This window comes from Glycine soja, chromosome 8, assembly GCF_004193775.1.
Source record: "Glycine soja cultivar W05 chromosome 8, ASM419377v2, whole genome shotgun sequence".
NCBI lineage: Eukaryota > Viridiplantae > Streptophyta > Magnoliopsida > Fabales > Fabaceae > Glycine > Glycine soja.
In genome coordinates, this window is record NC_041009.1 from 41809698 (window position 1) to 41821871 (window position 12174).

At 29.7% G+C, this 12174-nt stretch overlaps 1 protein-coding gene across 1 annotated transcript; it reads right to left on the minus strand.

The window, feature by feature from the left end:
• Positions 1-3385: 3385 nt before the first annotated feature.
• On the minus strand, positions 3386-6655 carry LOC114423266 (probable serine/threonine-protein kinase PBL3). Its single transcript, XM_028389958.1, has 6 exons — positions 6442-6655; positions 5413-5741; positions 5135-5270; positions 4758-4894; positions 4551-4674; positions 3386-4181 (listed from the first exon to the last, which is right to left on the minus strand). Exons 1-6 carry the CDS (start codon positions 6503-6505, stop codon positions 3763-3765), a joined length of 1209 nt encoding a protein of 402 aa, XP_028245759.1. The 5' UTR covers positions 6506-6655; the 3' UTR covers positions 3386-3762.
• Between the last annotated feature and the right edge of the window lie 5519 nt (positions 6656-12174).

Below are 12174 nucleotides of genomic sequence, written 5' to 3' on the forward strand. Positions count from 1 at the left end.
AATTTAAGTTTGAAGAATAATAATTATACCTTATTTGACTCATATGACATTCAGAGTTCCCCCAAACACTTCAACAGTGTATGTATGTATATATACCTTGAATTCCTTTCAACAGTCCCAATGAAGTATTCCGGAGAACTCTAGGGGACAGCTGACCTAACTCCATAATATATTTCTTCCATCCTTTCATATTTTTTTGCTTCAATGTTGATAAAATGTAATAAGCAGCATGACACAATATTTATACAAAAAAACTCTCCATACTCATGCATGAAGAATTTGGACCATTGAAACCCCTTTTGAGAAGTGTATATGAACATACAAGCTTTACAAGTTGAATCTGGGCAGGATTGGGGGAAAGAATGCCCCATCGTGAGCTTTTCGGACCCATCACCTTCAAACTTTTTCCAAATGAACCATATTCCAATTTTTTTTCATATGCTGGAATCAAATCCATCAGATAAAGCTAGCTAGCCCATTTCCTCTTAGGCGTGGCTTCCCGTCTTCATACAAATTAACTTGATGCAAAAATTGCTAGCATCTTGACTCTTGAGCAATATTGACAGTTCAACTTTCAGCAAAATTTGTTGAATAAAGAGAAAATTATATTGGATGTGCACCTTGTAAAAAAAAAACAGGGGGAATAATACTGTGGTCCAAATACTTGCTTTTGTATCAGTTTTCAATATAGTGACATTTCTTGTATAAAAAAAAATAAAGTGACACCTTAATTTGCATTAGACTGTATTTTTTTTGTTAAATATAATTTTAGTCCTTATATTATTTCCGGTTTTATTTATAAAGTCATAATATATTTTACGGTATGACTTGTTTCTTATATATATTATTAGAGATAATAATTTTTACTTTTAAATTTTGTCATTTTAAAATTATTTTTTAAGAATAATTCATGTAATACTTAATTTTTTGGGATTAATACCTGTCATTACTTAATTGTCATTAATTGTGGCTTCGACCTACCATGTAATAGCATTCACTTTATACAATTTTTTAAATTAATTCATGCACATATATTCTCTTTTATTTTAGTCTTTTTAATTCTATATCTTAGTCATCTCAACAACTTTTTTTTTATTTTATGTAGAAACATTCACTATATCTTTTTTCATTATTATTTCAGTTCCTAACTTTTTAGTCATCTTCCTTAAAAAAAAAAAACAGCCATCTCAACAATTAACGGTGATTAAGTAATGGTCCAGATTACCTCTCTAAAAATTTGAAAATTATAGAGTATTTAAATTTTTTTGACTTTTTTTAACCAAAAAAATAGAGTATTTAAAAATAATGTTAAAAAGACTAAAATCAAAAGATAGGTATATTGTAAAGACTATTTAGAAAGCATATTTAATCCTAAGAATATGATAGTATATTACATGGTATATTTCCACTCTTGGTGACCACAACACTATTTGCATGCAAGTTGAGTATGTGTCGAATAGACACAATGAGAAAAAAGCAAAATGTGATACTTCTCTGATCAAAGATCCTCTGTTGGTCACACCTTTTTCAATTTTTATCTAGACTCTAGGTAAGTCTAGGTTCAGTTTCAGCAAGAGTCTTCAGCTTTGCCATGGTATCTCTTTGTTGAAACTAACAACATTGGCTTGGTTGCAACAAGAGAACATCACTATAAATATAACATGTTAACACATGTTGCCACACCAAGAAGCCATAGAAGCATTGAAGTACTTGAAAAGGCTTATTATGTCAGGTGTCCCCTAGAGTTCCCCTTAATGCTTCATTGAGGATTCTGTTTAGGTCCAATTTAACTAGTCCCTACTGAAGTGTTTGGGGGAACTCCGGGTGTCACTTTGACGCTTGAGAAAAATAAAAAACTTTGTGATTAAATTCGAAACAATCTTATATCTTTACATCCTCTACTCTTACACATTTTCTTTATCCTTATTATTCTTTTTTCTTTTCTTTCTTTTTGTTATTATATCACCCATCATTTAATCTATCAAGTGTTTTCTCTTCTTTCCTTATGATATTTATCTTGTTGAATAGGGTATATACCACTGGACTCGAAGTATTTAAACCGTTGCTTATAAATGTGTCAGAATTTTTTTTCTTTTTGAGCATAGATTAAGAAACTAAAAAAAAATATTGGAATGCACAAAATTATATTGGTCATGATTTTTTTTTTTACAATTCTTGTATGATCGTCACAATAAATATTTTCTTTTTTTTAGTTACTTAATCAATGTCTAAGGACAGCAAGAACCTAATAATAGTTCACCCACTTTATTTATCTTTAAAAGATTTTTACTACCAAATTACTTTCATCTCGTGGCTCAATGTTCTTTCTTTGTTATTATTCCAGTTTCTTTGTCAACTGACTTTGTTTCAACATTTTTGTATTGACTTCACTTAATCTTGTTTCAAACTAGCTTTCTCTTAATTATTCTAGAAAAAACGATGTCCTGCAATACTAACAGTTTGAATTATACTTACTTCCGCCAGTATAGTTATTTTATTTAACGAAAATTAAAATATTTATATAAATATTGTAGTTCCATAAGAATGATACATGGAAGCAATGTTCCAATGAAAGAAGCCTGAGTTAGCTGAAATAATATTCAGCTGCCTCTGTTGTAGTCCCAAGTTGTGGCTGGCTTAGAGAAACTAGAGCAAAAGTTTTGGACTGCATAATCAGATAGTACATGGTAGTTTCTGAATGATTTTTAACATGGCTTGTTCATAGTGCCCCTCATGGAAAAAAAAAAAAACAAAAAAACAAGAAGATAAGAACAAGTAATCGTGTTTTTCTAACCTTATATGTTTTGTGTTATTTCTTTAATCATTTATGTGTAACATGCTCTTAATAGCTTCACATATTATTATTAATGATTGATTTCCTATGAATACGATCTTCAGTCCATGCAAAAACAGCTGATGAGGACAGTTTTAAAGTAACTCTTGGCTAGCAATGTGTCCATAACAGTTGTACAAATATCTCAATAGCCATAATCAACCAACAAACGAACATGCAGAATACTGCTCTGTGGAACTTCTATAGCTTGGGGAAATAATGTGGTAATATTCAATTGAAATTTCATCTAAGTATATGCCACATTATATCTTGTTAAAGAGGAGTGCTGGAAAGTAGGAACACTCATGTGTAATGCACTCCTTCAAACGCATTATCTCTAATTTGTTAAAATTGATTGAAAACTATAAAATCAAGACAAATTATCATTAAACATGATGTAGGACCCACAAAAATTTGACATTTTTAATAAATTTCAACTAACAAGAAAAATTTGACATTTTTAATAAATTTCAACTAACAAGAGAGGATGTGTTCAGAAAAGTATGTTTGAGAGTGTGTTTCCTAGCATTTTTCCTTGTCAAACCAAGCCTATAAAAATAAAGAAAGTATATACAGAAATAATGTGGTAATATTCGATTGAAATTTCATCTAAGTACATGCCACATTATATCTTGTTAAAGAGGAGTGCTGGGAGTAGGAACTCTCTCTATAATGCACTCCTTCAAACACACTATCTCTAATTTGTTAAAATTGATTGAAAATTACAAAATCAAGAGAAACTATCATTAAACATGATGTAAGACTCACAAAAATTTGTCATTTTCAATAAATTTCAACTAACAAGAGAGGATGTGTTCAAAAGAGTATGTCTAAGAGTGTGTTCCCTAGCATTTCTCCTTGTCAAAACCAACCTTATAAAAATAAGGAATGTATATACAGATGTTCAAAATTCAGAGTACACAAGCAGATTATGGGAATGCAGTAGGAGTATGATTCAAATGGGACCCCTTTTGCACACTAGACTTTCTGACAGGAGCATGGACTCTCTTTTGTTCTAATTGGGAGTTTCTTCCTGCAGTTTTTGAGGCTGCAATCTGTTCAAGAGTTTGTAAAACCTCTGTAATCGGAGGCCTTCCCTTGGCTTCACGATTAAGGCATTTTAGAGCAAGAGTGGCCGCCATATAGGCTCCTTTTTGTGGGTATTGGCCTCCCAATTTGGTGTCCATGATCCGAAATAGTCTTCTTTTGTCACCCAAATATGGTTTTGCCCATTCTACTAGATTCTGCTCTACACCGGCTTTTGATCTGTCAACGGCTCGTCTACCGGACAATAGTTCAAGCAACACAACTCCAAAGCTGTATACATCACTTTTAGCCGTCAGCCGACCTGTTAATGAATTGGAGCTTTAGTATGGTGGTTTGCTTAAAATGAGACAAGTGAAAGGAGTTAGCTTCTGAATTCTATCCTGAGGAGCAGTGCTTGGAGCAAACATAATGAATCTAAAAATTGTGGCACATATTCACTTGTTTAGACAAAAACACATGATTAGTATGCGTGACAAGCAATATCAGACATTTATGGTTTACAATATGGGAAGAAACTGAAGTGTAGATCAGTTCAATGTATAGAGTCTCATACAATTGACTAGAACAATAGCATGTTCAAATGGACATAAATGATTACAGACCATTAACCATTTACAAGAAACAATGAAAAGTAACAACAGTTTACTGTTTACACAAAGCTAAGGTATACCTGTTGCAACATATTCAGGTGCTGCATATCCTTGAGTTCCCATGACTTGAGTGGAGACATGAGTTCTATCACCCGTAGGCCCAGCCTTTGCTAAGCCAAAATCAGAGAGCTTAGCATTGAACTCCTGTAACCAAACGAATGATAAGAAATTATTTTTCATGATACAACAATAAATTACTACATTATTTTTACCCTCATTGATCTTACTGCGTCTAGTAGGATATTGGATGCTTTAAAATCACGGTATATGACTTGTGATTTGGCATTATGAAGAAAAGAAAGTCCTCTAGCAGCACCAATGGCCACTTTCATCCTCACTGACCAAGAAAGAGGTTGTGGTCCTCCTGTCACATATAATAAGCCCATCAAACGACTTTAATGTAGTAATATGTCATTTTCCTAAGTGGATTAGTTACCAAATCATAGTCAAACATGTTAATAACAAAGAAGGTCACTCTTAAGGAACCATTTATCTTTGTTGATATCTCTATTATTCTGTGAGTTTCTTTGATGACATAACCATCAAGGTAATAGCTAAGTAAACTAAAGTTACAAAACAAAGTGTAATGGTTAAGGTAACTTACTTCTAAACAGATGATTCTCTAAGCTCCCTTTGGACATAAACTCGTATACCAACAACCGGTTCTCTCCATCTGCACAGTATCCAATCAATTTTACCAGATTCTGATGGTGTAGTTGTCCAAGGTAGTCCACTTCAGTCTAGAAAATGATTAAAAAACTTCACTAATTGCACCATGAATAATATCCAAAAAAGATCTAAGTACCTTCTTAGGGGGGTTTAAATTTAATGTAAAGTATGCTTAAGCCATCTTAGGCTTGGAAATGGAAACAAAACACCTACCAACCACTCCTTATGACCTTGTAACCCTTCAGGTTTGAGTTTCTTAACAGCAACAACCATTCCTGATCCAGGTTTTGAAGCTGTAAATGTGTGTTCATCAATCCACCCCTTGTAAACATAACCAAATCCCCCTTCACCAAGAAGACTGTCCGGGCGAAAGTTCCTGGTGGCATTCTTTAGCTCATTGAAGGTAAAGGCCTTAAGATTTGGGGAAGACAAGATTTCGCCCTCAGACCTTGGTGTTGGAAGATTTGAGAAATCACTTGCTTCACTATATGACAGAATAGATAAGTTGGAAGGAACAGATGAAGGACTAGTTTTTGAAATTCCTGATGCAGCGAGAAGAGGAAAACAGTTAGTTCATATATGCTAGCATTTTCACAAACAAAAGCAGGAACTTGCCAATATAACCTTAAAACTCAACCAACTACACTCATAACCCATTTAGGAAAATTCTGAACAAATACTTTATATGTTATAACAAAACTTTTCATTATCACTTATTAGGACTGCTATGCTTTTCAGTTTTTCCTCCTCTTTTCACATGTAAAAGGACTAAAACAAAAGGGCCAAAGTGTTACTTAGTTTAGTTATAGTCCAAACTCGAGCATTGTATAAGTTTTAACTAGATTCGGTTAACTACAAGATCCCATGGATTGAATCCTAGCAAGCTTGCAGCATCCAAAAACAACGAGACAAGAAACCTTAAAAAACCCACAAAGAATTCCCAATCTACAACACCATCAAACCCACAGCTTTGAAATCTATATTGAAAAAAAAAAGGAATATTTATAAATGACAAAGGCAAACATGCACCTAGGAAAACCAAAAACACCCCTTCAAAAACATAGTGACACTGTGTTTTAAAAAATTATTAGCAACCATGATTTCAGTCGCGACCGCATTGCAACCACAGTTGTGATTAAAGGGTCGCCATGAAATCGCGACCGCGACCACAATTTAGAATCTTAGAAACAATATTGTTTCATTGACAAGTGAAGATTTACTGACAAAAAAAAGAAAAAGTACCAGAAGGGGTTCTGGAACTGTGAGCAGCTTCTACTTTGGCTGAAGAATCTAGGCAGTTACCCATTAGCCCCTAAGCTGGCAGAAACCTAGTCACACACCAACACACTACACTTATTTATGGTTGCTTAAAAGAAGGAGAAATTAAAAAAGTAATGTCTTTTTTTCTATTTTCTTATGTGGGGTTTGGTTTAAACTTTACAGTTTGCAAATTGGAATTGAAATGCTTGAAGAAAAAGGAAAGAAATTTTGGTTGACAAGGAAAAAAAAAAAAGTGAACGGAAAGAGAGGAGAAAGTACATGTGAATGACATAAGACATTGCGCGATTGAAGTCGAAGCCAAGTCTTTGTGTGTTAAAGAAAAGACACGGGAAGCGCGTGGGGTCAGATTATGCATTTACGATATTACCCCTGATTATTGTCATTGTTTTCTCACACACACAACTGGCATTAAATATCATGCTTTATTACCAATGGGATATTCTCGTTTGGCCATCATCATGTCATGTAAGAAGTTTCAGACTTTCAGCATTAAATTGTTTTGGCTTTTTTAGTTTATTGTTTTGTTCGAATTCGTGCTTTTCTCACCCAACGTTCGAGTACATTGATTGAACGGGTTTTTATGGATTTTAAAATGAATTTTAGATTTAACGTAGACAAAATGAAGATGTCAATCGACAATTCAAATGACTGATTCCGTTTGGTTAAGATTAAATAAAATGATATGCACATGTGATCTTTTTTTTTTTTTATATTGTACACATGGGATAAGATAAAGTAACATTAAGCATTAAATTAAGATTAATGATATTATAAATATTTTTTTACAGAATGTTGTAAATCATTTTATCTATCTAATTATGAAATTTGATTATACTATCATGGTGATTATATATAATAATCTCGTGTAAAAAACACATAATAATCTAATGGTAGATATTTAGTCATATTTTATTTAACATATCACACATTACAATAAAATTGTATAATAAAATGCTAGTTAGTCTTAGAATAAAATTTGATTATTTATTTCATTATAATTTAAAATTAATAGTCAAAATTGGCAAATTTTACTTTAAATAAAAATTATTAAAATATTATTTAAAAAATTTAATATTTATTTTCAGTTAGTCTTAGAATGGTGATACATAACACAATTATATTGCAAATATTATACCTATCACCTATCCTTTTTTCTATATTTCTTTTTATCCCATTGTGTTACTAATGCTTACATTTTTCTCATGTCTATCTGTTTCTCTTCCTTGATGTGGAATAGCATGAAATGGTGGTCCATTCCTTAATGTTAATTTCGTTTAGAAAAGAAAGCAAAACAAAAGTAAGAAAAATAGTAGAAAGTGAGATAATATAGTAAAGTGTTTGGTAAAAAAAGAAAATGAAAAACAAATACATGTAAGGCCTCCAGCTTTTACTGTGTTTTTCATCTCATTTTGAGATGGAATTCCAACCATGTAAGGCGCATCATATTTTTGAATCTTTCAGTTGTGTTTCATCTTTAACAAACACGCATCCCTTTATACTTTTATTACTTTTCACACCCTCTTTCTTTCACTCTAATTTTCGATGAAAACAAACACATATATCATTACAGTCATTACTCGTTTCTAGCAGTACGTAACCTTAATTAACTAAGCCTTGATGACATATTAGCATATAATAACAAATGCGGGACAAAATGGTCCAGCACAAATTGAGTGGCTCGCAACCTAAGCAAAAAAATCAATTGAGGATAAAATTGTTTTGTGCAAAGAGTCAAATGAAAGATACAAAAGATGGTTTGAAGAAATTGATCCCAATGAGTAGTGCATTGGAAGCTGCCAAACAAATAAGTGAGGTAAGCAAAGACAAGTTGACCACGTATGACAACTAATTGGATTGTCTCCTACCTTAGACCCCTATCTACTATTCTAACACTAATGCCACATAACATCCAAATTAGGATACGGCATTACATAACCAAATTTCAAGCGTGAGATACAAGACACTTGAAAAATCTAGGAAATTTTCTTTACTAAATGGTCCATTTCTTTAACGTGTAAACCACGTGATTATGCCTAATATTTGAAAAGGCTTGAGTGTTAATTAATAATATTAATCTGATTTGGTATAAAACTTAATTAATATATATATATATATATATATATATATATATATAATAACAATTTTTGTTTAAGAAGTTAAGCTAAAAATACGTAGAAGTTAGGCAAGATCTTATTTAAAGATCTATTCATGTTAGATAATATTCCTAAATTTTTTGTCTAAGTCAACAAATATAAAGTAACCAACAGTTATATAATTTTAAGACATCGCAATAAAAACAAGTTAGTAGTAATAAGGGTGGAGGAGGGATAACAGTGTTTTATATTTTCTAAATCTAAATTTTAAGTTTTTTTTTAAATATCTTTAAACTTTACATACTCAATGTTTAATAATTTAAGACAAAATTAATGGTATCTTTCATCTCTTAAGTAGTGAACCTTAGTTTCTTTCTCATTCCTTTTCATTTAAAATTATTTTCTCATGAAGTGATGGACTTCACTCTTCCATTGAAAACTTGTCCAATGAAAACATTCTAAAGGCTTTGTTCGAAGGTGCAACGACACGAATTTTTTTAAATAAATATATATATATATATATATATATATATATATATATATATATATATATATATATATATATATGACCGGGTAATGATTTTCTATATTATTGTATAATAAAATTAAAATATTTTATATCTCTCTTTTTATTTAAATTCATATGTTACATGTGATTAAAAAGTATTATGATATTGGTTGTTAGTGCTTTAATGTATTAATTACTTTATAAATTCATATTGAATGAATATTTAGCTGACAATTGTGACATATCAACATGTAACAGATCTATGATAAATAAATTTAAAATATTTTCCTTAATAAAATAAGAAACAAACTAAAACTTGAACTATAAAAAAATAAAAATAAATGTTACTATATTAATAAAGAACAAAAATATATATATATATATATATATATGCTTTAATATTAAATAATATTTTGTTGATAATAGATCATAACAACTGAATTAGAGTATATTTCTAGAAACAAAATATAAAATTTAAAAAAATATTTTAAGATATATAAATAAATTTAAGTTATAAAAAATGTGACAGATTTATCGTAAATTTACCCATATCTAACAAAATCCAACAGGAATAGAATGCGTTTAAAAATATAAATCTGATTTTCTTAAACCTAAATCTATCTCACCTTCTATCGGGAGAAAAAGGTCCTATTTATTGTTTTCCCTGAACCCATAAAATCTCAAAACCCACCTTGTATCAACTAAATAGTTTAACAAATTATAACTAAATATAAAAAATTGATTAATTTCAGATTTATATTATCTTTAAAATTTAAATATCCTTCTAATATGCATATGTTATATATTTCTATGATTTTAGTATTAATAAAATGCTTTAACTTCTTCTCTTTTTTTTCAATCTATCATTTTCAATAACTTTAAATTTTAATATTTTAAAATAAACTATCAATAATAAAATTAACAATTTATCACAAAATAGATTATTTATCATAAATCTAAAATATAATTTATATGTTCAAAAATATTTGTTACAAACTTCAATTATAACATTATTTAAATATTTAAAAATGTTTATTTATTATAATTTTAGTTGTATAAAATAAAAATAGTTATGCACAATGCACATACTACTAGTGCTTAAAATTTGTCTTACGAGATGTTTGTTTTAAGAATAATGTTTTTAGTCATGAGAATGTTTTTTTTTCCTAAGAACATAATATGGAAAAGTTATTTTTGGGTATTATTGAAAAATATGGTTGGTCAATTATTAAAATTGGTTAGGAATATTTTTTATATTTTCATGAATAATTAAAAAACATATGGTTGCTTGAGTTATTTTTTCCTGCAAATATATATTATAATTACTAAAAATATCTTTAATTATTGTGTTAATAACCTTTTTACCGAATGTAACGAATGTGCAGAAACTTAATAATTTCTATCTATATATAAATGTCTCTCTCTTCTCATTTATAAGAAAAAACATATTTTTTTTTTATAAGTAAATTTGACCATTTTATGTTATTTAATGAGATTATGTTTAAAATATTTTTTATTTAATAGGATTTTATGATTAATATCAAATTCCTACAAAGAATTAATAATTTAAGAAAAATATTTATTTTTTAATTGAAAATAACTCAATTTAATAAAATTAATTAATTTGTTTAATAAGAATAAAATTAATTTTTTTCTTATAAAAAAGAACGAAAGTAGTAATTAAGTTTCTTATCTAGTAGTATACACAACCCTCCAACATGTAATTGGTAGTAACGTACGTGAATGAAATTGCGGGAATAAAATTGGTTTAACATACAAGAACAGAATTTTGTTGGAAAGAAGAAAAATCTAGTCTCAAAATAATAGCTATTTTAAGTTATTTTACACACATAAAAAACTAATAAAGAGATAGAAAAGATTAATGATTTTATAAAATTAATCTTATATTATTAATTCATTTTTAGATCTTATAGTTTATCAATAACATATATAAAAGATATAAGTGAAAAAAATAATTATTATAATTATACTAAAAAACTAAAATAATAAATATATTAAAAAAAAATCTTACACTACAATTATAATATATGAAATGTAAGGAGTAACACATAACATGAAAGAGCTTTGAGATTTGACGATGGATAATAGAACGAGGGTAGTAAGGAGGATATGTCTGAATTTTTATTAATGAAAATAGATTTTTGTCATATGACATAGATTATTAATGATAGATAATTCGAAATTAAATGTTGATTCAACATAATATTATAATTTACTTAAAATAAAATGTGTCTTAGATTATTATTTTATTACTTCATAAGTATTTATGTATGTAACCTCAAAACAAAAAGGTTTATATGTCCGTATAACTTGATGCTCTACGGTTTAAAGTTAAATTTCAAGGAAATCAGTTATGTTTATAGAAGGAGGCTAGGATGTGAAACTAAAACTTATTTAGTACCATACATAAGTTTATTTTTTATATTTTTCATCATTTATTTCTCATTATACCCTTTCTCTTTTTTCCTCTTTCTTGTTTCTCCTCCTTTCTCCCATCTTCTCTGCAAAATCTTAAGGTTATGAACAAAATCACGATGTTTAATTCAACAACTATGATCTCAATACTACAATTATACAAGATTTCAACACAACAAATGCTCATTTCCCATTCCACTGCAGTCACCCCCAAAACACTACAACAGCAATGCAATCTCCGTCTCCATGAATAGCAATAGCAAACCCTCCACCACAAACCAAAATAGCAAACCATGCAAACAACAATGTGAATAGAAACATAATCTCATTGGGGACCTACAACCGTGAGTAGAGTTTGTGTGTGTCGTAACCAAAGGTGACCCATAGTAAACCATGCAAACAACAATGTGAGCAGAAACATAATCTCATTGGGGACCTACAACTGTGAGTAGAGTTTGTGTGTGTCGTAACCGAAGGTGACCCATTGTCGTCACACACAACGGCGCCCCTCTTCTAAACATGCATATTTTCATTTTTCTCCTTCTGGTCCGATCTCACCCCTCACTTGTGCACAAATTTATTTACTCATAGTTGTGCGGTCAAAATAAGAAACTCTTATTCCCAACGGCAACAGGCGTCAACCTCCTTAATGAATTG

Bases quoted from the DNA above. Each gene is read 5' to 3' on its own strand.
- LOC114423266 (XM_028389958.1), bottom strand. From the start codon at position 6,505: ATGGGTAACTGCCTAGATTCTTCAGCCAAAGTAGAAGCTGCTCACAGT. The intron at 4,895-5,134 runs GTAAGTTACCTT...TATATGTGACAG, and splicing joins AGAGAATCATCTGTTTAGAA to GAGGACCACAACCTCTTTCT. The intron at 4,182-4,550 runs GTATACCTTAGC...ATTCATTAACAG, and splicing joins ACCTGAATATGTTGCAACAG to GTCGGCTGACGGCTAAAAGT.